At 44.1% G+C, this 24,342-nt stretch overlaps 1 protein-coding gene across 1 annotated transcript in view; it reads left to right on the top strand.

Moving 5' to 3' along the window:
- The first annotated feature begins 8,670 nt into the window (after positions 1–8,670).
- PKN1 (protein kinase N1) overlaps positions 8,671–24,342 on the top strand; it is a 60,075-nt gene continuing 44,403 nt past the window's right edge. The window contains exon 1 of the mRNA XM_028717289.2: positions 8,671–9,224. Coding sequence (XP_028573122.2) covers positions 9,204–9,224 — 21 coding nt within the window. The 5' untranslated portion in view covers positions 8,671–9,203. The remainder of the gene's footprint in view (positions 9,225–24,342) is intronic.

Here is a 24,342-nt window from a genome sequence, read left to right on the forward strand (position 1 = left end):
CGCAGAAACAAGCTGCAGAAGCCCAGGATGAAAATCGGCACAGGTGAACTGGGAACTCGCTGCCTTGGAACGGTGTGACTTCAGGAAGTAATATGCCATCTGAAATGTTTATAAAATGTTCCAGTTCGGGGGAAATGACTTTGCTTCCTCTTATGGTCTATTGCAGTACTATTCACTGACAAACTGGGGATAATACCATCTATCTTGCCAGCATCAGCACAGATTTCAGGATTGCAAGTGCTCATACAAAGTGACACTTGCTATTGAAATCTTCTGTGAGTACTATTCTAACACGGGGCTGCTGCTTGTACTAAGTGTTTTGTCTGTGCACGTTACAAACATGAGTTGTTTTATAATTATACAGTGTTGTAAAATACATGTACCATGGCTGCAGGAGAGCCATGATTGGCCAGGACATTGGTCACTTATGTGTGAAGCAGAGCACATGGTAGCTGCTGAAACTAGGAAATGCTGTGGTACCAGGCAGTGTTGCAGAAAGCACAGTATATAGCATGCCCTTTTTGACAGTGCAGCTACATAAGATGCTATATACTTGTTTGTCAGCTGACATCAACAGCCTAGATGGGTTTTCCTTCCACCCAGTACTCAAGGCCAAATTAAGGTGGTTGAGGACCCCTGGTGCAGTTCCCAAAATTGGAACCACCTTCCCCTCAAAAGGATCAAATAAGATACCACTAAATAAAGCAATCTGTTATGGCATGAGAAAGGTTTTGAGCATGTGTAGTTTTATAACTCTTTTGTTTGCAAAAAAATATATATTTTGCCAGCTTTGATAAATAATAAATAAATATGCTCTGAGCATGTGGAGTTTCACATTATAAACTTGCTTAATTCATCCTTGCTTTTGCTCAGTTTCTACCTTGTTCCAGTCACCAACTCTCAGCCTAAACTAGCTCCCATGGCTGTTCAGAGGCTATAGGAGGCAGTATACAATAGCTGCCAAAGGGGATTAAGTGCTTGTATCATAGGCATAAAAGTGTGGTTCCTTTAACCAGAATAAAGCATCTTTGTAGTATAAAGGACCATGTTTTTCTGCATTTCCCCAGCAAATTAGCACAGCTCCAAGGCTTCCACCAATCTTCATTTGACCTGATTATTGCGTGTTTTAGATGCATAAATTCCACTTAAGTTCCATTGAGTCTACTCCCAGGTTAGTGTGCATAAGTGATTGATTCCTAAGAGGAGTTATCTTAGGCCTGTAGCCTAAGATAACAAAGTAATATTTCATTTTATAAGTGACTTCAAAAAAACCCCCCATTTAATAGGTAAAATAGTAAGGAAAAGCATACCATCATTATTTTTCCTAACTGAGCAGTGAAAAAAATAAAAACTGCTCTCCCTTTCCAATGTTCTGCCCCAGTGACAAAACTACTAAGATAACCAACAGCCTTTTAATATGTTATAGAATAATCCTATATCCACTTAGCTGGAAGTAAGTCACATTTATTGTGTAGTAGTATTTGCAGAAATTAACTTCTAGGGAGAACTTGATAGCGGATCAACTTATCTTAGGAAAGATGCATCCTGGTTGCTAGGAATTATTATTATTAATTAATTAATTAATTAATTAAATTTCTGTGCTGCCCTTCTGAGGATCACAGGGCAGTTTACAAAAATATAGCACAGAAACAAACAATACCCCTCCCCAATTTAAAAGGCCATAGGTTTGTTTAATTAGCCATCGGCTTGGGAGAAGAGGAATGTTTTTGACTGGTACCTAAAGATATGTAATGAAGGTGCCAAGCGAGCCTCCCTTGGGGAGAGCATTCCACAAACAGGGAGCCACCACAGAAAAGGCCTGTTCTCATGCTACTGCCCTCTGGACTTCTTGCAGAAGAGGCACACAAAGAAGAGCCTCTGTTGATGATTGCAGGATTCAGGTCAGTTCATATGGGGATACGCAGTTCTTGAGGTTTAGCAGTCGTGAGCCTATAACCTTAGGCTATAGTTACCAGTACTTTGGGGCTAGAACTGGCGAGTTGTAGTTTGAGCTTAACCCCCCCCCCCCAATAGGATTTCAGCACTAAACCATGGTAGTATTAGCTTGGAAGGCAAGTGCAAGCCAGTTTTCTGCTTCAAGCGTAATGACAAACTGAGGTTTGAACTGAAAAGGTAGTAGACCCTGATGAGTACGATGTCATATTAACATTTCCATGTTTTCAACTGGGCCCGAATTGGCTAAAAGGAATCATAAGGATCCTCCTGTGGATCAGAAATTGCTTAAGTACAGTGGTACCTCGGGTTAAGAACTTAACTTGTTCCGGAGGTCCATTCTCAACCTGAAACTGTTCTTAACCTGAGGTACCACTTTAGCTAATGGGGCCTCCCGCTGCCACTGCGCCACCACAGCACGATTTCTGTTCTCATCCTGAAGCAAAGTTCTTAACCTGAAGCACTATTTCTGGGTTAGTGGAGCCTGTAACTTGAAGCGTCTGTAACCCGAGGTACTACTGTAGCAGCAAGCAGAGAGCAGGAATAAATGGATAGTTCTCCGAAGGGAGAGATGTCAATAGTGAAGTCCCCCAAGGATTAGTTTGGGACCTGTGCTTTTTAACTTGTTCCTAAAAGATGTAGAGCTAGAGGTGAGCATTGCTGTGAAGGGATGCAGGGTTATGATTGAACCTACCAGAAGGGAAGGTGCTGTGATTCTTCCCTGTACTGTCAAGAGGTCTGAATAGATGGGGTGATTTTATTATAGAATGGAAAAGATAGTTGGCATGCTCAGAAACTGAAACGAAGAGCTTTCTTCTACCAACCCTTATTTTTAAGTCAACCATCATCTTTGTGCTCCCCATGCCATGCTACCTCACAAAATTAACCTCCTCTTTAACGCTTAGCATAAGTAGGCAACAATGGAAATGGAAACTTTTTTGGCAGCTCAAGAGTGCAGGTGAAGGAAGGTGACGCTAGCCCTAGACTTCCTAACCAACAATACCTCTGTACTCCTGAAGTTCTAAATTTACTATTCCACCACCAGCTTGTTTTCACTGGATAGTAACTATGACCATTAGGAGGAATGTAATGTAGTGCTTAGGAGATTTCTGCTTGCTTGATGGAACAATCTCCCCTCTCCACATGCTGTTATGGGGGTCCCCTGAACTCCACCAGCCAATTTGGGAGGGGTGGGGTGGGGAAACCCCATTGTGCTGGCTGTCCTTGGATAGGTTTCTGCTAGGGAGACCGGTTAGTTGAATCTGACCTACTGTCTTTATGTGATCAAATAATATCAGTGGTGTCCTTTTTATGTGATGGTTACAGTATATGCAGCTTCAGGGGTAATTGCAGAAGTGGCTTTGGAATAGAATGTAATGTTGGCTGGGTGGGTATCCTGCAATTCTCCCCGTGCCTGATTTTATTTGGTTGGAAGAGGGCTTGATTATGACCATTTCTGGTGTTTAACATGTTTTAAGTAACTTATAGGGACGCGGGTGGCGCTGTGGGTAAAAGCCTCAGTGCCTAGGGCTTGCCGATCGAAAGGTCGGCGGTTTGAATCCCCGCGGCGGGGTGCGCTCCCGCTGCTCGGTCCCAGCGCCTGCCAACCTAGCAGTTCGAAAGCACTCCCGGGTGCAAGTAGATAAATAGGGACTGGCGGGAAGGTAAATGGTGTTTCCGTGTGCTGCGCTGGCTCACCAGATGCAGCTTTGTCACGCTGGCCACGTGACCCGGAAGTGTCTCCGGACAGCGCTGGCCCCCAGCCTCTTGAGTGAGATGGGTGCACAACCCCAGAGTCTGTCAAGACTGGCCCGTACAGGCAGGGGTACCTTTACCTTTACCTTAAGTAACTTATAAGGCATTGTGTGAAGGCATAGATTTGTATGCCTCTCGTACACTGATGAAATCCAGAGCTAAGCAATTGGGCTGGGGCTTATTGGGTTGACTTACAAAGATGCCAGCCTGCATGACATTAGCTTCTGCCCAGATGATTCCTGATTAGAACAAGCAATGGGCCACTGATTGCTGCACACAGATATCTTGTACATATACGAGTATGCAGAAGCTTTTAAAGTGCATTTAAAAAAGGAAGACTACTCAAACATCTGCAGTGGTAGTTCCAAATAAGAAACTGTCCTTGGCAGACTGTTGCCTTTTATCAGAGCTGCTCTTCAAGGGTAAAATGAGACAAATTGCTTTCAAAAATGGATATTTGCCTAGGGACACTTTGAACAAAGCTATTTTTATTCTGAAGGTAGGCTAATATTCTAGTTGTTCTTTGCTCCCCTGGGTGGGGCTTTTAACCTCAATAGTTTTGAAATGGTAGCAGTAACCATGTGATGAAAAAATAAATAAATAAAATAAAATCAGATCTGCAGTCTCTGATAAACTAGATATTTTCAGAAGCTGGATATATGGTATCCCCTTTAATCTTTCCATACCTCTGACTAGGAAAGATGGATAGCTACCCCTCTGCTTTTCTTTCTTTACAGATAGAAAGGTGGGGAAGCTTTCCTTTCAGAAATATGTGAAGTACTGTCCTTCATCTTACGGGGCTGAAGATCTTTAACCTTGCAGTTGTTCCGTACCACAAGCCCCTTCTGACCTCTTTTATGCACCCCAAATACTGAACATGTGGTGAAACATGGAGCAAGGCATTGTATGTTGAATGCAATATCTGAGCAGTTTCACATGGGAGGAGGTGGTCATTCAGATGACAAGGTTACAAGCTATTAAGGACTTTATAGAAAATAACCCGCACTATTGAATTGTACTAGGAAATTATATGGGAGCCAGCACAGATTAAAAAGAACTGCTGCAATGTGTTCTGAATAGCGAGCACTGCCAGAAACCACTCTGTCAGCTGCATTTTACACCTGGTAGAGTTTCTGAACACTTTTCAAGGGTGACTCCCCATAGAACATGTTCCAGGAATGAAATCTGGATGCAACCAGTGCAAGACTGGATCTACATGGTCTAGGTAAGGGCATAACTGGTCCACAAGCCAAGGCTGTGCAAAGACACTCCTGGCCACATCTGGACTTCTAGGAACAAGGCTGGGTCCAGGAACACTCTCAAACAGCCCACCTGATCCTAAGGGGAGTACAGCCCCAGCTGACACACGTCAAATTTCCAAGCCAGGATCAACTCTTCTGTTGACCATTGTCTGGATTACGCCTTTGCTTATTAGTCCACAATCAAACCATCACTTTAATCAGAATTGTGGAGGTGAAAGAGACCTTGAGGGCCATCCTTTCTAACCCCCGGCATACTGTTTATGCTGCATTACTGTTTGTTGCTTTGTTGTGAGCAGCTTAAAGCACCTCCAGCCCATGGACCTGCCAAGCCACGCCCACCTTACCCGCACCTGATGTCATTGATGGCATGAGTCCCAGAAAGGTTCAAGCTGCAGCAAAGGAAGAACAGGATTCTTCCTTTGCTGCCATGGACTGAAGTTAAAATCACCTGACACATCAGGTGCCTGACAGGTGGATGGCCTTGTCCACCCATCAAAATTGCCCACAGAGGGCTGGCCGCTTCTGGGTCCGTTCCTCTAGCTGGATCCAATTCCCTACCCCTGGCTTGGAGCATATGGAAATACAGTAAGGTGTGATATAAGTTATTGTAATAAATCAGATCAAATCTGAGATTACTTTGTGTTTGAAGGCCAGTCCAGTATCTAGGAGTGCACATCTGGATCCTCTGTTTCTCCTGACTGCATAGTTCACTCTGAGTTGTATTTTTGTTTTTAAATTAGGTTGGGGAAATCATACTATGCGTTTCAAACCATTTACTGCAGAATAGCTGTACTGGAGGATATTGCTCTGGAGCAAAATGGAATGAGGCCAGTATGACTCATCCAAAGACTGAAGTCGCATGACTATTGTGTGCAGCAGAGGATCACATTTCTGGTGAACCGGTTGCCAGATTGGTCTGTTGGTGGCAAATAGTGCAGGTCAGCAGAGTTAAGTTCGCTGCCTGACACTTCGTGTTTTGTGCTTGCGACAAAAAGGTTTCAGTTCTACGCTGTTCCATCTTCCTCATAAGTGCCCACCCATTCCCAGACCGAGCCTTATATGTGTATTGTAACAACAGGGACGTGGGTGGTGCTGTGGTCTAAACCACTGAGCCTCTTGGGCTTACTGGTCAGAAGGTCGGCGCTTCAAATCCCTGCGACAGGGTGAGCTCCCATTGCTTGGTCCAAGCTCCTGCCAACCTAGCAGTTTGAAACCACGCCAAAAAGTGCAAGTAGATAAATAGGTACCGCTTTGGTGGGAAGGTAAATGGTGTTTCCGTGCGCTGCTCTGGTTTCGGTGTTCCATTGCGCCAGAAGTGGCTTAGTCATGCTGGCCACATGACCCGGAAAAACTGTCAGCGGAGAAACACCGGCTCCCTCGGCCAGCAAAGCGAGATGAGCGCCACAACCCAAGTTGTCTGTGACTGGACTTAACTGTCAGGGGTCCTTTACCTTTAACAGCAGGCTGATCCTGTGCAGGGTTAGGTATGCCCAAACACATCACGTTGGCTTGTAATCTAACTCAGTCTTGTCTTGGAACAGTATGCAGGAATCCAATAGCCAAGGTACATAGGAAACTGCCTTACATTGAGTCAAGCCATTGGCCCATCTAACTTAGGGGACATTCCCAATCCTACCTGGAGATGCCGGGGAATGAACCTAGGACCTTCTGCTTGCAGAGCAAATGCTCTACCACTTAGCAGATGGATTTCCCTCAGTACTTAGCAGATCAGTGCTGTACTCTGATGTTGAACACACACACTCCCCCTTGGTAATAAAGACTGTTTGGAATCTCAGTCTGTTTTACTGATAGCTCCCTGCTGAGAAATGACCCTGCAGGTGGCAAAGCCAGGCTGTGTGAAGGATGTACATTTTGTAGTTTTCCCCATTGGGGTTGTGGAGAAAGTAAGAATCACCACTGGGGAAGAAAATGTGTGCTTTGTACAAGACATTGGGTTTAGGGCTCAAAACCAACGTGATGTAGCAGGTTGTGTGCAGGAGGAGCAGAATTCTAAACTTGAGTCTTGCGCAATTTGTAAGGTGTTAAATGTTACATTTCTTACTAGTAATCTTACCAATAAAACGTTAACTGTAGACTAAGCTTGCATTTGAGATTGAAATTACATGTTACCTTTTAAAATAGCAATTCTGGTCTTCTTTTTCCTTGCAGATCGTCCCTTTCTAAATGAATGTTTGTTTATTACTGTAATAGGGATGTTGTTGCACTGAGTTTAATTACCTCCGCCTTTGTTGTCTTCCAAGAGGGAGCTTGTAGTTCCATGTGTATGATCACTGCTGCAGGAGAAACTTGTGCCGGGTCCTGTGATGGCTAACAGCTGTCCTGCAACTCTGCGAGTGCTTACATGGGAGTAAAAAATAGACAAAACAGACTTCCCCATTAACGTAGCTTCTCTTTCCTTCACTATACCGGTAATTTCCCTTGTTTTGGAGTGCAGAGAGACTGCTTGAGGGGACAGTGGGATCTTGCCACATAGGGCTGGAACTAAGCCACAGAATGATGGTCAAGCAGGTGTGATTAGTCATAAGACTGTTCTTGTTATCACAGGCCAATGCTGAAAACAAGATGTATTAACCATATTGAATTACAGGAAGGGCAGAGAGGTCTGCCCCTTAACCTCTTCTGATGGACTCAAAACAGCTACCCGTTTTTTGTTTTTACTGCGTTTTTGTTTTTACTGTTCTGTTTTTGTTTTTAGAAATCTTCTCCCAGCATGACTCAGCTAAAACTGGGAGGAGTCAGGTGGGTGTAGGGCTTATACATTTCAGGAAATCTGCCCCTTCTCAGTTATTCAAGCCCTACCTGAACTGCCTTCAGACTCATTTTCCAGTAACTTCAAATGTACATTTGGATTGTTCAGGTATGCATTGCCAAAAGAGGAAATGTATCACTGGAAACAGATGACACAGAACTGCATACAATTTAAATACCGTATTTTAAATGCATAGATGCAAATTTAGAAAATTGCTATAACCGAAACAGAAATGCACGCACGGTAGTGGGGAGCTTGTGTGCCTGCGAGTCTTAGATCATATCAATTTGAATGGGACAGCCCTCTAAGTAGACTCTGGACTTCTACTGCCACCCCCAATAAAGTAGGACACACAGTCACTTCTCGTCCCCCCCCCCTTAAGCCCACGAGTAGACGCGATAACCAGAACATCAGGGTCTGCACCAAGACCCGGGCGACCCTCTCCTGGCTGTGTATGGCAACAATATGAGTTCTACAAGCACCCCACATAAGTTGTGAAGTGCAATGGGGGTGGGAGTGGGGAGAAGGCGACGAGACGAGAACAGGCAGCGCTTGCTGGGCAAGAAGAGCAGCCGCCTGAGCGAGGGGACGGGCGGAGGGAGGGGCTTCTGAATGAAAGCCAGGCCGGCCTCTCAAATAATGGCAGCGTCCAAACGAGCCTTCTCCGTGTCCTTCCTCCCGGCTGCAACAAACCCGGCGCTGTTCTGGCTTCTGGAAGCCAGGCGGGGCGGCGGAGGGGAGCTGGCCCTCCCACCCCCCCCCTCCACCCCGATCCCCCAGCCTGGCCTTTGTTGCTAATCTTTTAATCTGCTCCGGAAAGGGGGAAACCTAGGGAGGGTTGGAAGCAGCAGCTGCAAGCTACCCCCGCAAATCTCCGGCTTCGGCCAACGGCCTCCTCCCCGCCCCCCTCCCCTGGAGCTTGCGGCGGCGGCTGCAGCGATGTCTCCGTCTCCTCCTCTCTCTCTCACACACACCCCAACTCAACCCCCCCCAGCTCACGTGACCAGCAACCCGGCCAGTTGAGCACCGGGAGGGAGAGAGCGAGCGAGCCCGCGGAAGCGACGCTGCAACAACAATAAAGAGCGGCAAAAAAATAAAATAAAGGGAGGCCGGCGCGCGGACAGGACGCTCGGCGGGCAAAAAGTGGCGCGCGCGGCGGTATCGGCCGCTGCAAGGCGAGCTGCCTGCAGGAGAGAGAGGGAGAGAGGAAAAAAACCCTCAACTCCTCCTCCTCTTTCGTCCGCTCGTCTGTTCCTGGGCGGGTGGGCCGCCCCCTTTCGGGGCTCGACGGCTCCCTCCACACACGCCCCACCAACCAGAGGATGGCGGATCGACGACGGCTCTTGCTGCTGCTTCTTCTGCTGCTGTTGTAAGGGCAGCCCTGGGGAGCAGCAGAGGCTGCCCCAGGAGCAGCAGCAGCAGCGAGAAGGCGGGGAGGTAGCCAGCCGGGGCTTGGCGGGAAGATGGCCAACGAGTCGCTTCAGGTAAAAAGGAAAACAAACCCCCACCCGAGTCCTCGCTTTTCCTGCGCGGGGTGGCGCGCAGCCTGAGGAGGGTTCGGTGGTTAGGATGCTGGGGGGGAAAGGAGAGAGAGCCGCCGGTCTCTGCGCGCCTCGGGAGTGCAGCTGAGGAGGGGCTGCGCGAGCTCCCCCACCTCCTGCTCGCTTCTCTTTCCCCCCCATCGCGGTCCAGATGGTGGCGAGAGTCGCAGCTGCTGCCTGTGCTCCCGAGGCCGGATCCCGGCGCTGGTTTGGCTAACCAAAAGCGGGGCGGCGGAGTGGGGACGGACTCAGATGAGCCATGCTTCCTAGATATGGGTCGGATGGGTTTGTACCTCGACAGAGCCGGTTTCTGATTCCTGGTTAGCCACCAGCTTGTAGGGTGGACTTGGGCAAGTCGTCGTATCTCTCTCATCAGTTCTATTTTTTAAAAAAGAAAGTAATAACTTGGGATACTTCATGATCACGTGGTGTTAGCCGCCGACAGTGAAGCTCTTGCGCATGAAGTACTACTAAACATTTAAATAACAATGAATGGTTTCATCTTTTCGGTGTGGATGCGGAAACCAATCCAGGACTTTAATGTGCTCTTCTTCTGCATCCTGTCACTCATCAGTTTAAGTCTCTCAAGATGCCCAATGAGTAAACCACTGGGTTAAGGTAAAGGTACCCCTGCCCGTATGGGCCAGTCTTGACAGACTCTAGGGTTGTGCGCCCATCTCACTCAAGAGGCCGGGGGCCAGCGCTGTCCGGAGACACTTCCGGGTCACGTGGCCAGCGTGACATTGCTGCTCTGGCGAGCCAGAGCCGCACACGGAAACGCCGTTTACCTTCCCACTAGTAAGCGGTCCCTATTTATCTACTTGCACCCGGGGGTGCTTTCGAACTGCTAGGTTGGCAGGCGCTGGGACTGAATGACGGGAGCGCACCCCGCCGCAGGGATTCGAACCGCCGACCTTTCGATCGGCAAGCCCTAGGCGCTGAGGCTTTTACCCTGGGTTAGATAGGCTTTATTTCTTGGGTGCAGTGTGTGTGTGTGCCCCTCTCCATTTATTTAACTTAGCCCCTCTTATGAGCCTGTCTTCAAAATTGGGAACCCTGGCCCCTTCTTGCTGGTGATCCCAATGTGGTGAAAGAGATTGCCTCCTAGTTGTGAACCTTCAAAAAGTCCTTTCTTCCAGGTCATTCTAGAAATCTTGGACCCTTCCAGGTCTTTCAGAAGTTGTTTAAACTTGGCAGTGAGGTGGCCAAGTTTGCTGGTGGTAGTAAATCATTCAGCGTTGTCATAACAAAAAGAGATTATGAAGAGCTCCGAAATGACCTTTCCAAAACAAAAAGAATAGGCAGTAATATGGCAAATGCAATTCAGTGTAAATAAGTGTAAAGCAATACATGTCAGAACAAAATAAACAAACAAACAAATCCCTAATTTCACATATATGCTCATGTGGTATGTACTGATGGTGACTATTGGGGTCTATTGTGGTTGTATTGTAGTTCTGTGTACTATTGGAGTTGTATTGTAGTTCTATGTACATGTACATGTCCACCCAACGTGTGGCAGCTATGAAAAAGGCAAATTTCATGTTAGGGATCATTAGGGAAAGGAATGGAAAATAAACCTGCAGGTGTCCCAATGTCATTATGGAAATCTGTGCTTTGGCCACATTTGGAATGCTGTGTACAATTATAGTTGTCTTGCCTCAAAAAAAGATATTTTAGAGTTGGGGAAATGGTTCAAAAAAGGGGAACCAAAATGATAAAGGGGCTGGAATGACTGTCCTATTAGGAAAGGTTGTAGTGTTTGGGACTTATTAGTTTGGAGAAAAGGTCACATGATAGAGGTTTATGCAATTATGCCTACTGTGCAGAAAGTGGTTAGGGAAAAGTTTTCCTCCTTCTCTCCTAACACTAGAACTTATGGCCATCCAGTGGAGCTGAATGTTGGAAGATTCAGGACAGATAACAGAAAATACTTTTTCATGCAGCACATTATTAAACTATGGAATTCTCTCCCATAAGATTTAGCGAAGGCCACCAACTTGGATGGCTTTTAAAAAGGACTGAACACCTGCGTTGAAGAGAAGACTATCAGTGGCTGTTTCCTATCATGGGTTGGTTCTGCCTTCACAGTCGGAGGCAAGAATGCAGCCTTTCTCAACCTGTGGGTCCACAGATGTTGTTGAACTACAACTCCCATCACTCCTAGCTAGCAAGGCCAGAGCTCAGGGATGATGGGAGTTGTAGTCCCAACAACATCTGGGGACCCGCAAGTTGAGAACCGCTGCAATAATGCTTCTGAATACCAGGTGCTGGAAACTCCCGTGGAGTCACAGGGCTCTTATGCTCAGGTCTTGCTTGTGGGTTTCTGACAGGCATGTGGCTGGCCACTGTGAGAACAGGATTGTAGACTAGATGGGCCATTGATTCTTAGCCTGTGCTAGCTAGGTTATGTCCAAGAACCTTTACATGTCTCACTCTCTCACATTTTGTGGTTGTTGGCCTTGGTGCCAGCTTCTTTCCCCGTTACCTCACTTGTCTGTTTGGATTTATTGTTTCTGTCTGTGTGCCCATGGGAGCCCTCTTCAGATGAGAGTTTTACAATCATAAAGAAATGCCGAAGTGAGACTTTTAATCAGGGAGGCATGCAGCAGAGCTCTGTGGGAGGAAGCACTTTGCTTAAAGGGAATTCTGCTTGCCAGGCAAGCGTCCTTCGGGGCTTTGTGATCCTGTGCTGAATCCATGGAATTGAGCCTGCCAAGGAGTTCCAGGGGACTCTGCCTGTGAGGCTACCTGTTGACTGGTATGTTGAAGGGCTTTCTGGAACTGCAGGCTGGAGACCCTGTTTCCTGGCAGAGATTGTCTGGCATTAGGTTGTTTTGGAAATAAAGGCATTTGCAACCTTTCTCTTTAAAGTAAATTGCAAGATAAGGAGGACTCTGGCCAATATATGATTTTGCTGCTTGTTTGTTTAAATGATCATTGCCAGCTTAAAAGATCAATGCACTAAAACCATTCCTCCTTGCCTGTGCAGCTAACAACTTTTCAATTATTAAAGATACAGTGCTGATAATAAAATCCATTACTGTCAGCCCCCTTACCTTGCATTGTCAACAAAGTCCATTGAGCTAAAAGGGATAAAAAGATCAGATTAAGCTTTTGCCCTGACATTGCATTTTGTATTTTGTTCAGCTTGGATGCTTGAAATGAAGAACAAACAATTATTTTTTTCCCTCTCAGGTAACACATTTCAATAGGTCACAGGGCAGAGTGAGTTCTTGCAGGTGACAAACGGTAGGGAAACAGCAATAAAAGTGTTGAATTATAAGATGATTTTCAGTCCCTTAAAATGTTGCACCCGTGCAAAAGGACATGTGAGAATATACTCAGTTGATGGCAAAACTGGATGCATGTAACAGTTGCCGTTTCTTAAAATGAAAAGCAGCTTCAAAGTGCTGTAACTGGGAGTTGGGGAATGGGAGGAGACTAGAAAGGGGAAGGGGCTGCTTAAACCTTTTTAGTCTGTGGGCAAAATAGTCAGCTGTGAAAGTTAAATACCCTCTTTCCCTTTCTGCCCCTCTCCTCTCCACTCCCAGTTGTGGTACCCTTGGATTGCTTTTCACTTTACCATGTCAGGAAAATTGTTCATATGTACATCTAGTTTTGCCTGTAGCCTTTAAATGAGTTAAGGTAGAAGGCATCCCAGATTTCCACTTTACAACATGATGGAAGTATCTTCCATATTTGTAATTTTTCAAAAAGTTTTAACTCATGCTACAGTTTGGATGTACAGATTTGGATGTAATACATGTTCACTTATGACTCTAACTTTCGCAACTAAAAATTATGTATAACATATTTCAGCTAGAAAACCTGACTTCCTTCTATATTGTTTGTGAGCATATTATGCACACTGTGAAGCATTGGGATAAGACATTGCTTAAATTCCGGGTCAAATGTCAGCTCTTCTGCAGATTCAGATCTTAGCTCTTTGGTCTTCCATAATGTACTTGTTCAGTAACAAATCCCAGGCTTAAAGTGAAACATGAAAGTTTAGGGGATTTAAAGGGTTTTGGGGGTTTTTTGGCAAGAGTTTGAAATTGTTTAATTTTATTTACAGAATTCAGTGTTTCAGAAGCTTGAAGACTGGTTGGTGACATGGCAGGCTATAGTTTAATAACCAGGCTACATTGCTATGCATACATGGGATTAAGGCTGTCGTGCATGTGTACTTTACCTGCCTACCTACATAATTTAATTTGTATACCACCTTTCCACAGTTCAATCCATGATCAAGGTGGCTTACAACATGAAAAAATACATAACTCCGACATAGCAAAAATAATAATAAACAACAAATAAAACATACTTTTTGAAAAAAAAAACAACACCCCACAACTAAACTGAACAATTGCCACATATATCACGAGAGGATCTATAATAAAGATACAAAAAACCAGTCACAACAACCCCCAAACAACACCCCAGCCCAACAGTCTGTTCAGCAGCCTCAGCTTTTGTACCTAGGAGTATGGCCCCACTGAACACAGACGGCCTTGTTTCTAAGAAACATGGATAGGATATCACAAGCCGGAAAGCAAAACTGAGAAACAAAATGATAACTGATCTTACTGAAACTGACTGATTTTTCAAGAAAAAATCAAAAAGCAGAAAGTAGCTGGGAGCCTTTAAAAGCTATTTCAGGATTTTGAGCCTGCAAGTGCTTATGCACTCTCTTATTTTGCCCATTTGAGGAAGTTCTGCTGACTGAGGCCATCATGTGAGTTGAAGTGAGGGACATGGCTAAATACACATGGGACTTCTAAGATATCGGGCTTGAACTAGTGCTATATATGTTAGAGGCAGGGTCAGGGTGGTGGAGGAGATAAAAAGTACGAGTTGATTTAATAAGACGAGAATCTGAACTGTGCTGACTATCCTTGAAACTCCCCCAAATCCTATCAGAAGCGGTTGAGGAGATTAGTTACAGAAACAAACTGGGAATCTTTGATGCAATCTTGTTTCCATGTTGCCTTTTTAAAAAGTTAGTGTGACACTAATTGTTTGGATTGCAATGTAAATTTTAAGCTTGATGTAGAGCCCTTGGGAGCCTGGGAAAGGGTGAATTATCTGTTCATTTTTCACTCTGTTGTGAGAGCAGGGGGTGGGGAGGGACTGCAATCCAAATCTAATAGGGTCTGGGGAGTGTCATAATGCTTGGCATTTATACAGTACTTTAAAAGTGTTCAAAGTGCTTCACATGCTTTGTCAATAATCCTTAGCTTGCAGCAGGGGATGGGGGAACTTATGACTCAGTGCAGAACAGCCTATCTTCTGAATTCATGGCTAAGGAAAGGTTGGAACAGGAGCAGTTTGCACTGCTAGCCACTATGCTATGCCAGCTGTCAGATATAATGAAACACTGCATGGATTTGTATGTCCTTCTTCTGCACGGGTATGCCAATCTTCTCTGCGGTGTTCTAGCTTCAGCATATGTGCTAAAACAGGAAAGCATGCGTCAGTGGGCAGAATTGTGTGTGGAGGACTTATGTACCAGTGTCCCTCCGTTAGGAAGTCCCCAGTTTATTTCAGAGGCAAACCTGACTCAAAGTACATGGACACCTGTGCAAGCACACATTCTTCATCCCTAAAACTGCAGTCTGAATAGATATGTATTTACATCATTTGACAAATGAGCTACCAGAATGAGCGGGGAGTGGAAGGAGGATAATTTCCCTCAGATGTACCTTCTGCTGGTGTCTTTAGGCCAATTTACAATAGCTAAGCCAACTATGATTTTGTTTCTTTGGGTGTGGGTATATCAGTGTTCTCTTTGTCATATACATGTGCAGACATATGGTAAATTATCTCTCCTTTAAAACTGACTTAAATCAGAGTAACTTGGCTGGAAATTACACCCTAAATTGGAGTACCTTCTGTATGAATCTTAGACTTCTCATTCTTGTTTGAGGAGGATACTTGGGACCCCTGATTATAAAAGGCACTGTCGATACCCACAATTTCTTGGAAAACATACCTTTACCTTCACCAACTCATGATGAAAAAACTTTTTTAGATAGCCCCATCTCCCTAGAAGAAATTGACAATGTTCTTTAAAAATTGAAACCACATAAAGCCCCTGGACCTGATGACTTTGCTGTCTGAGTTTTATAAACAATTCAAAAAAACATTATTATCATACGGTATATGGTCTGCCTATTTAATGACCTAATGAGAGTAGCACCCCTCCCCGTTACAATCTTGGTACGACTTCAAGTAACTATCCCAAAACTCTTTAAAGACCACCAAAAGGTAGAATATTTTTGGCCAATCTCTCATATTAATCAGTATTATAAAATTTTTATGTCAGTGCTAGTCAACAGGATTCAGATATTTTTACACAAACTAATAGCCCCAGTCCAAGCTGGTTTTGTCCTCCATCAAAACACCACTGAACCAATCAGAAAACTTTAAAACATAATCATACATAGTAAATAGACAACCACCTCAACCTCCCAGTAGTCATGGCCTTTGGCCATGTGGGACTACTTGCTGGCAGTCCTATCTTATCTGGATGATCTAGATTTAAATTTAAACATAAATTATTATCTTCACTTTGAACCCCACTCCCAAATTCCACTCCAAATTATTCAATATACCAACACTTTATATTGTTTCATTGGTAACATAAAATAGGAAAATGACTATTACTCATACTAAATCTAAGTGCAACCACAGGGGCTCCTGTCTAGCTAGCTATGTGATGTTGAATGTTATCTGTTAACTCTTTTCTATCCTGTTTCACAATTGTTTTCGTGTGAACCAATTCACGAACCAAGAACTTCTACGCTGACCTCTAATAATGCACCACATGTTGTAAACGCTACTGCAAATTTATTGTGCTGTTTTTGTCATATACAAGTGACATGAGAAGACTTGGTCTATTTATTTGTATCTGTTATCATTCTAGTTTATTATCCTTGTTTATAAAACCCAATCAAAAGTTCTTCTAAAAACAAAAGGCACTCTTTGCTGGTTGATATTGGAGCGTTGCTTGTGATATCGGAGAGAGAAAAGCACTGCGAGTGACCACAGAAGCATTGCTTTAGAAAAACCATACAGTGTTGCAGAATGCAATGCTGTACAGAATGTTCCTAGAGGTAGAGCTACTAAGCTTGAGTGCATTTGCTTAATGGAAGTGCAGTCAGGTGCATACGTATGGCCTTTCTTTGGTGTACTCCGTGTTTGGTTTGTTGTATCAATAAACTTACACAAAGCTGTGCGTATATATTTTTCTTCCACCCTCAGCCAAATTGCATTAATGGCACTGCTCTTCTTTTGAGTCCCTCCTGGTGTGGATGGAAACGGAAAAGCTACTCTGTCCAGCAGGTGCATGTTGCTACATAATGTTCAAGCATGTCCCTTCATGTTCCCACAGAAGAAGGAAATGTGACCTCTAAGCTGCTGCACCTTATCCAGTGCAGCTGCTGGGTAGCCAGGTGGATTTACAGAATACTTCAGAGGAGTAGTTTTGTGTTTTGCCAGTGTTGTTGCTAATTAATTCACTAATACAGCCAGAGCGCAGTGTCTTTATAAGAGCCACGTGGGTCTCACTTATTGCATCCTTCGAAGTCTTCTCTTCTGTGGTGACTGACATGTGAACTAAACCTAAGAATGTGTTTGGTCTGGTTTATTGGAGCCAAACCTCCTCTTGATTTGGAGGGAAAGTTAAATTACTGCTTTCCTTCCATGGCTGGTTGTGCATTCGGAAGTGGTGGCTGCTAGGTGCTTATTAGTGTCACAGTTGCGTGGTGACTGCTGCCATGGATAGAGGCTGAACTCTGTCTGGAGCTCTCACTGGGGAGGCTGAGCAGAACCAGTGTGTGTAATTGCTGGGAATGGCACTGAATCTATCTTATTAATTCACTGAGGGGAGAAAAATAGATTTGTATGTGAATAATTCAGATTGAAATAATGGAGAGAATCGAAACGTTCTTCTGTGGGGCTACATAATCCTTTGTTTCCCCAGATTTCTTCTTCAAAATATGCAGTATTGTGGCTTAGGAGGAAAGAGGTGTGTGAAAACACTTGGGACAATGGTTCTCAGGGTGTGTGTGTGTGTGTGTGTGTGTGTGTGTGAGAGAGAGAGAGAGAGAGAGAGAGAGAGAGAGAGAGAGACTGAAAAGCAGTCCAAATGGGGCTGCCCTAGGGTGCAAACATTGGCAGAAGTCCAGCAAATGGTGTTCAATCTGCTCCTGTTCTGATGAAAGCTCCTGGATAAACCTCGCACAAATCAGTTCACATATTTCTATAATATACATTTAAACCAGTTTGAAAATGTTTTCATTGTTGTCTCCCATGGAACCCTGGAAATTGTAATTTTGTGGAAGTACTAGGATTTATTTGTTACAGCACAGAATAGCCTGTACATTTTCAGGGTCCTTTGGGTGGAAGCCATTATGATTAAATTTCGCTTGAAATTGGCTTACATGTAACCCTTGCAATGCAATTCTTCACATATCTACTTGGAAGTAATTCCCAGGGAGATAATTGGGACTTACTGTCAGGTAAATGGGAAAGGGATTGCATCCTTTATCTTTTAGGCCACAGGGAACATGATAGACATGCTCCTTTTTTCTAATACCATGCAATAAGGAGATACCTACCTCAGCAGTTGCCCACATTTAACTGAATTTCTTTGCAATTTTTTTAATTGAAAAAACACATTCAGCTTTATTAGTGTTGCTGCTGTTTTTCTCCCTTTGTTTTCTAGGGTTACTTAGAAGCCTGGGACTTGAAAGGCCTCTGGATATTTCCCTAAGAAGTGCCTCCCATTGGGCTTAACCATGTACTTTTCTCAAGTTTGCTACTCTTAAGTAGTTTTAAAAGGTGGCTGAATGAAAAGCATGCATGGTGTGATGTTAAATTCTTGAGAATAATCTTTTGGAGAATATTCTCAAGAATATTCTTGATTAATGAGGTGTTGTACATTTAAAGCAGCTGTGTAGATGACACAGAATTTACAGTTTGTGGAGAATATTCTCTGGAGAATTTTCTAGCAGAGAATATTCTCCGGAGAATATTTTCACCTCACATCACTACATGTATGTACTGTTGAGGCTGACCAGTGAAAAACTGAATTGGCAGCAGCAATAGATCATCTACTACCTGCCTGAAGAGGAAAGGCAAAATATTCAGGTCCCTTCTGAGTCTCAGTTAAAATACTGCATGGCTGTGCAAGTATACAATGTCCCTTCTATCTCAGGCCCAAACTTTATTTGGCAGTGACATGCATCTGCCTCCTCCCAACATTTGTTTGTCTTTCACGAAGAGTGCCCCCCTCCCTGCATAGATGTGAAAGCAGCTGGGAAGGGGATATTAAAAAGAAACTCAGACGCACCATTCCTGAGATTTAAAACAAATAAGAAATGGTGGGGTGGGGGGGAAAGAGGCATGTAACTCCACCTGTCCTTCGTTTAGGCCTTGGTCAGAGGCATAACTTAACTCCTGGGTCTTTAAAACTAACCTGGATTATTTTCTTTTTTGAAGCAAGGGCAGAAGAGTCTGAACGTAATGTATGCAAATAACGAATGCTTGGAAGTGCTCCTCTAAAGTGTACAGCGTAAAGGAAACCATGCATTTAAGGGACTCATTGAAGGTTATACATCTCTATGGCAGTATCCGCAGGGTATGGGTGGAGTTCCTGGTAAGGACCAACTGAGTTGTACTTATGCTAAGAAGCTGTAAGTTCCTACTGTGTACTTGCACGCAACTTTTTGCAAGTCCTCCATGAGAATATTTTCAGTCTTATTCGTTCAGGCGGTTCTTGATCTGAAGCAGGCCGTTCAGGATAAACTTGGCTTTGCTATTCCTTTACCAGATCCCTTCAGGAATTTTTTCCCCTGGAATGTGGGACTAAAGAGTATGTCCCTGTATTGTAGTTTCATTCCATGTAATGCAAATTGTAAAATAATAAAATGACAATATGTAATTAAAGATGCAATTAAAAAATCATATAGCACCTAGCACAGCACATTACAGTTTCTACAATAGGCAGAAAAATAATTAATTAGCTTTCAAAACCAGCAATTTTCAGGCAGGCCATGGGGAAATGGTTGGGGATCTAGTGTTCTGGGGAGTGAACACCATTGAAGACAATGTCGTTGAAGATGGTAGGATTTGTTTCCAAGTAAATATGCATAGGATTGTGCGGCACAACATCTGAAAGCTGCCCAGGACAGAGAAGAATGTGGTTGTTTTTAACCAGTAAGCAGGCCAGGTGACATGTCTCAAGACAACTTTTAATCAGTCAGGAAGTGACCTTATTAGTCACCTTCCTTGTTAAGCAGTGGGCTCTGATTTCCATCAAGAAATTTCACTTCTTAAAGAACCAGCTTTTGGTTCTTGTTTAGCTGCGTTTAGACCTTTTATCTTGTGGAACTATTTCTTAGTTTCTTTTCATCTTTATAGAGAAATTGATTGGACTTGAATTTCAGGTCCTCTGCACATTGTCAGGCTTAGCATTGCTTATGTACAGAGGGATCTTAGAATCTGCATGAGATAATGGCCTATAATGCAGAAGGCCAATGTTCATGGAAACAAAATAGTGGTTTGCCATTCTAGTTCTGAAGAAATGTCAAGTGATGGTCTGTCTTCACTTAAAAGCTTTGAGGACTAGACTTTGGTTAGGAGTCTAGTGGCTTGGATTTTTGGGGAGTGGGATTTCAGCACCGCTACTGATACATCTGTGTAGCACCCTGTTCATCTTTCCTTTTGTTTATCTGTTGCTCCTCAGGTCCAAGGATCCCCAAGCTACTACAGTGGTACCTCTGGTTACATACGCTTCAGGTTACATATGCTTCAGGTTACAGACTCCACTAACCCAGAAATATTACCTCAGGTTAAGAACTTTGCTCCAGGATGAGAACAGAAATCGTGCTCCGGTGGCGCAGCGGCAGCAGGAGGCCCCATTAGCTAAAGTGGTGCTTCAGGTTAAGTACAGTTTCAAGTTAAGAACGGACCTCCGGAACGAATTAAGTACTTAACCCAAGGTACCACTGTACTTCCTCAGTGTCTAACAAAAGAGAAAATAGAAAATAGAAAAAGTATAAAATCTATGTCAGTGTGGGCAAATCTACATAGTGTTAATAACTTTTTTCAGTCACCAATAATAAATTCCCATGTCACATATTTTGCATACTCCCACCTGTGTCAGTGTATGAGGTTGTCAGTATTTTTCCTAAAATGGAAAAACAGGTTACTTAAGTGTGACCGTGTCATGCCTCCATCTTCATGCCACATTCCCAGAACCTGCTTGTTAACAAAGGTTCACCCACGTATTTGTTTTCACATTAGAAAACATACCAAATCCTTGTACACAAAAAGAGAAGGAAGATAATGCGAACTAGCAGAACCTTTCCTGTATGACCCTTTAAACCTCTGCCACCAGATCTCCCAGTTACTTTTTTAAGCTTGAGGGAGTCTGAAGAGCTGTTTCGGGATGGGGAGCAAATGTTAGAAGGAAAGTTTAGGTGGGGTGGGGGAGGATAGGCAGCGAATGAATGCAGGATTGAGCCTGCTATGTTGGCTTGAAATTCAAGGGTCTGGGGCAGTTTAAAAACTACCAGCAGGGTAACTAAGCCCTTTGCACCTGATTCAGTCTCTTCCATTAATTGGAACTGAAACCAGAAACCTGGTATCTTGTAATGCTACACCAGGGCTGTGAAAAAAACTGGTGCTGGGAGCTTAAGCAATTCAGAGAGAGGGAGAATAGGGAGCATATGTGCCCACAAAGGGCCTTGCCTGTATGCATGTTTTGAATATACATGCTTAGTGCAGAACCTTGCCTGCGTATGCAGAGAGCTGTGTACATGGTGTACAGTATGCTCAAAGCTTTGTAATGCTTCCCGCAATAGGGCAGAGAGAGAAGTAGCTGGGGTCTTGGGGTGTGTGTCTGTGTAGGTAGGGATGAGACTCTTCCTTGAATACAAGGTACTTCTTGTTGCTAGGGTTGCCTCTGTTCTTAGGGAGTCATTTTGGTGGCCCAGTAGCAAAACCAGGCTAAAACTTTCCAAGGCGATTGCTGTTGTGCAGACAGGTGGTTCTCTCTTGAGTGTCTGGACCTTCTAATAACCCTGGTCTCATACAGGCTGACAATTCCTTGTTGTTCTGAATATCTTCTACCTGAGGATCTCTGTGGTCGGGCTGAGTGTTGTCTTTATGCCTGTGCACTTCTGAAGTGCTTTGCACTTTGAGAACCCAGTGAGCACGAGCAGTTTTTCCTGCCCAACATTTCATGGACGAGGGTCTAATCGAAGTACAGTACTTTTCCATGTATAAGACTAGGGGGTTTTTTACTTTAAAATAAGGTTAAAAATCTGGGGGCATCTTATACACGGATAGTGCATATGCCCATTTTCTAAATTTGGGGTCCCCCAAAGCAGGGGACATCTTATACATGGGGGCATCTTATACACGGAAAAATACGGTAATTACATTCTTCAATCCCTGGACTAGGATTTATTCAGTTGTGTGCTGGATAAGAGGAATAGGAGGCAGTTTTGGGCTCCCCATCTGAAGAGATTCAATATTGCCAGCCCGTCTATAATGTTGAAGTAATGCAGGCCAAAGGAGAAACCTTTGATATATTCTGTGTTGCTATAATGTGTGCCTGGCATGCTCTGGTCCATGGGGTCACGAAGAGTCGGACACGACTAAACAACAAATAATGTGGTATGATCTGTGGTTAAGCAAGAGCCCTAAATTGTGCCAGAACACATGAGTTTCCAACTCTGGGTATCAGGATTATTATGAATTATTTCGAAAGCTAGTCCATGCATGCTACATTTTACCATCTAATTTAGGAGATCATTATATTCTATACAGTGGTACCTCGGGTTAAGTACTTAATTCGTTCCGGAGGACCGTTCTTAACCTGAAACTGTTCTTAACCTGAAGCACCACTTTAGCTAACGGGGCCTTCCACTGCCGCCGGGCCGCCGGAGCACGATTTCTGTTCACATCTTAAAGCAAAGTTCTTAACCCGAGGTACTATTTCTGGGTTAGAGGAGTCTGTAACCTGAAGTGTCTGTAACCTGAAGCATCTGTAACCTGTGGTATCACTGTACTTTGAAGAAGCATTCACAAATTCATTCACTTTTCCCGAAGCAGTAATTCCTTCCCTAATCTCTGACTTCCATATTGTACTTCAGGAGTTCTCAGAATACCTTGGAAGTGCAGCATGAAGTTGGATTTTTTGACCTTCTGTGCATACCAAGGAACTCAGGGAAGGGGCAATGAGAAAAGGGCAGCTTGTGTGATGACCATTAATGGTGGCTTGCTTGCAAGACCTACTAACGTTTGTAGACCCTGTTGAAGACTTATTTTGAGAGGTATACATTGAAAGGCATTCCTTATGTCAGTCTAGGAAATGTATAAACCTCCCAGTTTGAGAAGGGGGACTGTCCTATTGAACCAAATGCAACAATTTGCATGAGGCAGCTGAGGAAATAATAAATACTAAGCTTGATTTTGCTAATACCCCACTGGCTGATGTTGGATGATCTGAATACAGGCATATGTAAAGTGGCTGCGGATTTAACCAGGGTTAGCGTTGAGGTTAGTTCTTTCGTCTTTTAACCTGTCCCCAGAGGCATGATTCCTTTATGTCTGCTTTAATTTGTTCTTCATCAAGAACAGGCTACTGCTAGGGTGCTGTGATTTTACTGAGACCTGGGCTTTGGTTAGGGAGTAACTCCACTTTGGCTGACTCCAGAGTAGAGAGGAGAGTTCTTTTCCATTGGCTGGTAGTCACAGTTTCTTTTGGTCAGAGGGGAATTCACTTTGCTGCTGTGACAAGCTGGATTCCAAACTGCTTTCCCTCCATATCCTTAGCAAGCAAAAAGCTAAAAGCTTTCAGCTTTCCAGGGCTAGCACTACTCCAATAGCAATTCTTCCTGTTAATTTCTGAAACTTTCCACAAAAATATGGCCCCAGTGACTTGCAGGCTATAATTTAAAATGATTAAACCAGGAATACCCGATTTTTGTTTATGAACAGGACCTATCCTAATTGCCACAGCTTTCCAGTGTAACATGGATAGTAAAATTGGCTCCTGTAGCACCAGGCAGATGCTCCTTACTGCTTCTGATATTGACCATCATGGTCCAGATTGATGGCTGCTTCATTTTCTGTTGCCTCGGTGGCTGGAATTTTTCGTTCTGTTGCTAATGCATTCCTTTTCTTCTGCAGTGTCTCTGTATTAGCGCACGCATGAAAATGTTAATCTTTCACCACATTGTGGAATACGGGTCAGCCGTAGGAGACTGTGACTGTTTTTCTGTTGGGAGGAGATTAACACACTGCCTTTGTTTAGGGCTTTTGCCACTTCCTGCCCTTTGAGCTCCAGAAAGGATTCCCTGTTGTCAGTTGTCCCTACACAGGGTTCAGAAGAGTATAATCTTGTTTGAAGAAGGTGAGCTTTGCCTTTACACTGGTCAGGAGGTGCTTTCTAATTCTCTCCCTCCTTGCTGTCCCTATTTCTTGGCTCACACTGAGTCAGGGCCCAGTGCCTCACTTGGATACAGAAAACTCAAATCCTTTTCTTCCCAAGAGCAGCAGCATCTTTTTGAGTTTAAGCCCCATCACTGATTTTCCTTTGCTGAGATGTTGCTGATTACAGAGCTCTTTGGTGGAAATGTCTGGGAAGCCAGCACCAAAGACTGCTGCGCATTTCATTGTGGGATCCTTTGCAGGCCTGTATGAGCTCCCTTGCAAAGATAGCCAAGAGCCTTGAATTCCATAACCTTGTTTGCCCATTCTTTTGAGTCATGTGGTTAGCAAACAGACAAATGCTCATGTCTCTGGGTGGTGAGAGCACTTGTCCCACAAGCAACTGGAACCACTCAGCATGTTTCATAGGGAGGGGAAATCAGGTGCAGGAGAAGGGGAGGGAAGTATTGCTGTCTTTGATCATGGCCGCAACCAAAAAGCCTGCATTTCAGAGCTTAAGCTTTACCTTTACCAGGAGGCAAGTTCTGTCTTTATGGCATCAGGTGATCAATTCAAAGGGGCGCATCTCTGATCAGAGCTGAGAGTAAGCCCT

The sequence above is a fragment of the Podarcis muralis genome, chromosome 2, assembly GCF_964188315.1.
Source record: "Podarcis muralis chromosome 2, rPodMur119.hap1.1, whole genome shotgun sequence".
NCBI classification, from domain to species: Eukaryota; Metazoa; Chordata; class Lepidosauria; order Squamata; family Lacertidae; genus Podarcis; species Podarcis muralis.